Genomic DNA, 6,000 nt, shown 5'->3' with positions numbered 1-6,000 from the left:
ACTGGCTGTTAGATACACAAATTTTGTGAAATGACAGTTTTGAATTTTTTTTCTTTATGCATACCAGAAATGGGTCTGTGATGCAAGGGTATTTAGAGCTTTTGCTTCCAGCATACAAGATGGCACATATTAGACTGATAACCATGGGAAATATAATTTTTGCTTTATAAAACAAAGATAAATTGATAAAGAAGTGTTTACAGGAGAGATGACTAAATATCAAGTTCTGTATTACTTTTACTGACAACAAGCAGAAATATTCTAGACCATTATTAACTTCTAAGACCTTTATGTTTATTCTTAATATTGCACTGTTGGAATTTAGTTTATTTCTTATGTAATATTGGGTTTAATGTCCTTATCAATATTGCAAGCATTTTAGTAAATATAAATTAGTAAATGTTTCTCCTTACCTATTAAAAGCATAACTGCCATAGTACATGTTATCACTTTTACAGTGCACAAATTAAAAAACAGCTTACCCAGTATCAGCTAATGTTGCTCTCAAACTGGCCCATATTGCAACAAATACCATTGGTAGACCTAGATGAAAGAGATAATAAAATACATTAAGGCAATCTAGTTTTGCAAAATAATATAAAGAGAAAAGTGCTTAAACAGCAAAATAAAAAAAAAATCAGTATGTGCACAATAAAAGGTCAAATAACTTTACTCAAGGCTTAATAAAGGTGGAAAAAAACAGAAGAATATAACAGCAGTAGTAGCATCATAACATTTTAACAGATTTAAACATCATTAATCAAAATGGCAATAGCAAAGGAAAGTTCTTATTATAATAATTTACACCTTGGTTTACGCACTTCATTGTTCTGTCTGTATCTGAGGTATAACATAGTTCAGTTCTAACGTTAAAGGCATTGAAAAAAACGCATCATACTGCAATAAGCTCTTACATAAAGTGCAAAATATTAGCTAGTCAGTATGTCCCTTAAGACCATTAAGCATATCTTTCACAATGAACTAGCTTTATTAAGAAATGTATCCCTAAGTTTCATTACAAAACTACTTAGACTAATGTTGCTACAACTTAAAACACAAAAGATGAAACAGTGAAAAGAGCAGTAACTCTCCATGAAATAAAACATTAAAAATACCACTAGAAAAGAAGATAAGAAATTAAATAAACAAGTCTTTTGAGCTGTTTTGTATCACTAAATAAAATGGAGCATCATGAGAATAAACAGTAAAATAAGGAAACAGACCATTAAATGCATTAGCATAAATAGCCACAATAATATGAATGAATAACAAAAACACATGAAAGTAGTGAGATAAAAAAGCATGTAATTCAACATAAAAAAATACAGAAAAGTGCACATTTTATTATATTATGTACCCAGAAAGAATAAGAGCATTGATGTGCTGTCCTTTTAAAGACACATTTAACGCTAATAGATCTTTCCTTCTACTTATTATCAAATCAATTAGCTGCAGTTGTCATGGCACTTCATCCTTTTCCAGCATACTTTCAAAAACCTCCAGCTCTGTAGTCTGCTAAAATTCAATCAATAAGAAAAAATAAATGATTTGCATTAGAGCACCTGATGAAATGTTAGGAGAGGAATCAGTTTGAATTTAACAGCATAGCTATGCAGACAGAGCTGTGAAGCCAAAATATGATGTTTTCACTGCAAAAAAGGTGTTGCATGTAATGCAGATATTGCAATATACAACATGTGAATACTATAGCAATAACCAATGACATGGGTGTGGTTTATTGAAGATTTACCCACGGCTGGTATGGTATAATCATGAGGTCAAAGTCAGAGCAATTAAACAAAGCCAACCATGGGTTGGGTCAATATACCACACAATGGAGTCTATTATTGCTATTATACAATGACATTATTTTAAACATTTTAAAAAATTAAAAAAAAAAGTTTCTTAAATAATGGTTTTGTGTAATGGCACCATGGTGTTCTACATAGTTTCCTGATTCTGCTGGTTTGTTGATTCACTGTGCATGCGTATGAGACTTTCGTTCCTAGGTTTACGCAGTACATTAGTACTTTGGAAAGCAAGCTACGGAGATAGGCTGATCTCCATTGCTTTTTGGGGGGGGGGCTGTAACCCATGGACAGTTTAGTGGTATTAGAGATGAGGAAAATACAAGGAAAATCGGGTACTTTTCTTTAGTTTTGCAGACTATACTTGATTTTTCTTGTATTTTCTCAGCTCTCGTTAAGTACATCTAAACTGTCTGGAGGTTACAGCTTTTTTTTCTTATTTTAAGAAATGTGGACTAAATAAAGGAAGGGATGAATAATGTTATTCTTTTGCATTGTCTGAAGGAAAGAAAGTCTGAAACTGAAATGCATGTCATTATTTAGTGACATTGTTCTTCAGTAATTTATCGGAAAACCACAAATTTTATGAGGAAAAAAGTCACTAAATAATGGTACTTATTTCAGTTTCAGACTTTCTTTCCTTCAGACTAATGCAGGTCTACATATAAAAATAGATAAAACAATCTGGCCACTCAGTGATACTTTAGACGACAGACTTTTACTGTTGGTATATTCTTAATTTACAACTGGCACGCTGGTTGGGCTGACCAATCAGTGTGCTCATTTTTGAATGTTAATGGACAGTCATTGTGTAATTACAAGTATAAAATGACAACCCAGAACAATCTATTCCTGAGAGGTATTGCCAGGAGAAATGAAAGTATAACCAGATACATTTTAGGACATGAACTGAAGGTAAAACAATCCACCACCACACAGGGGGATTCAGAAAATAAACTTTTAATGAGGTAAGCACTTTCACTACAACAGTACCTTCATCAGACCATTCATAAAAAAAGCCAACAAACTAAACAATCTAACAGTGATGTAAAGAAACATGAGCCAGTCAAAATCACACATTTCAACACATTCTATGACATGGCTTCATACTGTTTTGTTTATGGGGTAGGCCTATTAACTTTTGTATGTCTTCTGCTTTGGAACCAGATGGGGCTGGACTAGTCTGGCTGCTGTTAAAGTCCTCAGATAATGAAGCTTCATTCTTATTTCTTGTTAGAAAGGTATCCTTTAAGAGCTACCTGACATAAACCTTCCTTGGAAACTCCTTGGAGTTTTTCCCATTTTTCACCAAAACTATCACTGTTTAGTGGTTTGCACTGGAACCACAAGTCCTTTGGTGTCACTATGGTAACAGTTTTTTGTAGGCATGGTGAATCTTGGCTCTTTCAAATAAGCTAGGCTTGTTTCTGCTTGTGAGATATAAGGTATAGCATGATTTGTCAGAGGAGATTTACAGGAGAATTACCATAAATAATTGAAATTCAGTGTCACATTATTAAACTGATACTATTGTGTCATTTTATCATAAACAGCATTGAATACCTAATGCCTGAAGGTGTACTAGTTCTCTGACAAAGTTGGTGGATATCAGCAAATCCCCATATTTCTTTGTATTGTTCAGTGTAAATTCCTGAAAGATCTGCATTTCAGGTCCACAGGGGATGAAGGGGTTCTCATCACTGGCAACATTTGATATCTCCTGTTTTTTTGTGTAATTCAGAAGTTTTAAAACTGTTGTGATGTTTTGTCCAGCTCCTCTTGTTGTTTCACTGTCCTGTCAGCTATAATGGCTGCACCTGGATAGATATTAAATACTTTCCCTAGGTGTTCCCCTAGGAAGGGTAAGGTACTGAATCCTTCATCTCCATCTTTTAGACCCATAAGATGCAAATTATCCCACCTTTGCCTATGTCAGAGCTCCTCCATTTTCAGTGACTATAGAAGTTGGTTTCATTGCTAGAAACATGGCTCCTTGTGTGTCCCACATCTGGATGACTTGCTTATTTAAAGCTGACTCAGAAAAGCTGCTAAGGCAGTCCATCCTTCTATCAATGCCTGATGATCCCGTGGCCCTGCCTTAATATCTACTCTGTTGTCAAACACTCGCTGCCTTAATATCCAGTCTGTTGTCAAACACTTGCTGCCTTAATATCCAGTCTGTTGTCAAACGCTTTTGACACTAGAGGATATAAGTTGTTTAGTTTTTTGCTACACTGTCATCTATCAATGGCTTCACTGGGATACATAAGACAGGCTCCTACAAAATAATTGCAGACACTTGGTAGGCTACCCTATGATAGAAAAGTTTCTCTATTGACAGATATAATGACCAATAATTAACTAAAATCCTCAGTTTTCCGCCTTACTTAGAGAATGTTGGCAGCTATATGATCTTACAAAAACCTCAGAACTTATGATATATTTGTAAGGCAGATATATGTTCCTCCAGTACTTCATTCAAGAAGTCATAACTGATGAAGGCAAGCATCTTTGTTCAGTGAATGCCATGCACAGATTTGCCTGGAATCATAAAGTATGCATCGTGCCATAGTAAATGATGTGAACTGATATTGAGTTATGGTACTATATACTAATCAATGAGATGAAGTTACTTTAGGGGTGGCACAGTGGTGCAGTGGATAGCCTTGCTGCCTGGCAGTGTTTGGTCCTCTAACTTAGGTCTCAGCGGGGGTGCCTTCTGTCTGAAGTGTACCTGCCCTCATGTTAACTACAATGACATGCATATATTTTTATGGAGTAGACAATAAGGTAATGGATGCTTCATTTCTGCATCATGGCTGATTTCCTTTCTTGAAGATGATAATGATATTTCCATTCCACAGGATGTTAGAATCTTTGGTTGTTCCACATTCCAAGACTGAGCTTGTGTTGTATCAATATCTGTTCCTTGTCACAACCTCTGAGTGATTCAGCCAGTAGGCAACCTGGTATTGTATATTTTTCTTTTTCTTTTTGGACTGTTTGATGGTTGTATCTTACTTCTTTACTAAATAGTTGTGGACCAGTTGTTTTTTTTTTTTTTATAAGACATTGAAACACAGATTTAAGTGTGGTATCTCAACAGAATACTCACAATTCAGAAGTGTGACAATTTCCACTTATTTCTATACTAAAATGACATCATTTCTTTTTAGAAGAGTCAAACTATAGCAGGAAATGGGATCAAACAACTTTCAGAACTTAGACTTTAAATGCCCTTTTAGCTTAGGAGCAGCCTATCCATTTTTGTAACCAGTCATCCAGCTATCCATCCAAGATTTTGCTTACATCCAAGGTAACTGTATCCATCCAAAAGATCTCAGAGCATGGATTTGTTGCTGACCAGCTTTTACTGTCACTCTGCAAGCTACTCTTCTGGCCATCAGATGACATTGCCTTAGGTCTAATTTTCTCCAAAAAAGGACATTTTCAAAGGTGTAATGTTCTACAGCTTCCTGTAGCTTCAGCTTCAAATTCAAAATGTTGGCTTTCAGTTGAGATCTTAAAGAACCAGTCACAACAAAAGCTATATAATGTGTGAATTTGTAGCCAATTCATCTTCTTCTCCCTGTTTTTGTGGAGTATAACCTTTGCACAGTCTCTTTTCTGTACTAGAGAGACAACAATGGTAGAATTGCCCTGTCTGCTCACTCCAACAACAATTTCACCTTATAATTGAGGGCAGAGTAAGTGCAGGTGAAAAAATGTGCCTAACACTCTCAAAATCAACAAACCTTATTTTAGAGCCTTGACTCCCAATGATGTTGACCTCAATGTCTTCTGAGCCATGATAAAAATAGCCTTGCCTCTGCTCTCCAGTGTCATTACAATGTATAGTTCTTCACTGACACTCTCAGGGTCTGCTGTGCATCTACTAATTGCAAATCATGATTGTTCCTTTAGTGTGTTAGCATTAAGCTATGCAGTCTCTGCTTCTCATTGGCCATGGAAGATCCTTTATGATCTACATGAATATTTCTGTTCTTAGAATGATATAAGCCCCCTTCTATGTGGTTTCAGTGCATACTAAAACTCCCCAACCACCTTCATCTTGGGCTATGATAGATATATTCAAAGACAAATGTATACAGACTACCAAGGTATTTCAGAATTTACCAATATATAAATGCATCTGCTAACTGGTCATTCTTTATGGCCAATGATATAATTA

The 6,000-nt window shown here is 35.4% G+C and overlaps 1 protein-coding gene across 2 annotated transcripts in view; it reads right to left on the bottom strand.

The window, feature by feature from the left end:
- The window catches only part of PTH1R (parathyroid hormone 1 receptor), a 1,409,870-nt gene that overhangs the window by 90,003 nt on the left and 1,313,867 nt on the right, over positions 1-6,000 (bottom strand). For both annotated transcript variants that reach the window (XM_044065852.1, XM_044065853.1), the window contains exon 8: positions 483-543. In XM_044065852.1, the coding sequence (XP_043921787.1) occupies positions 483-543 (61 nt within the window). The remainder of the gene's footprint in view (positions 1-482; positions 544-6,000) is intronic.

The sequence above is a fragment of the Protopterus annectens genome, chromosome 3.part0 (genome assembly GCF_019279795.1).
Source record: "Protopterus annectens isolate FY-2018-M chromosome 3.part0, PAN1.0, whole genome shotgun sequence".
NCBI classification, from domain to species: domain Eukaryota; kingdom Metazoa; phylum Chordata; order Ceratodontiformes; family Protopteridae; genus Protopterus; species Protopterus annectens.
The sequence above is the reverse complement of the archived record's forward strand: the minus strand, read 5'-3'. Positions and strand labels throughout refer to the sequence as shown.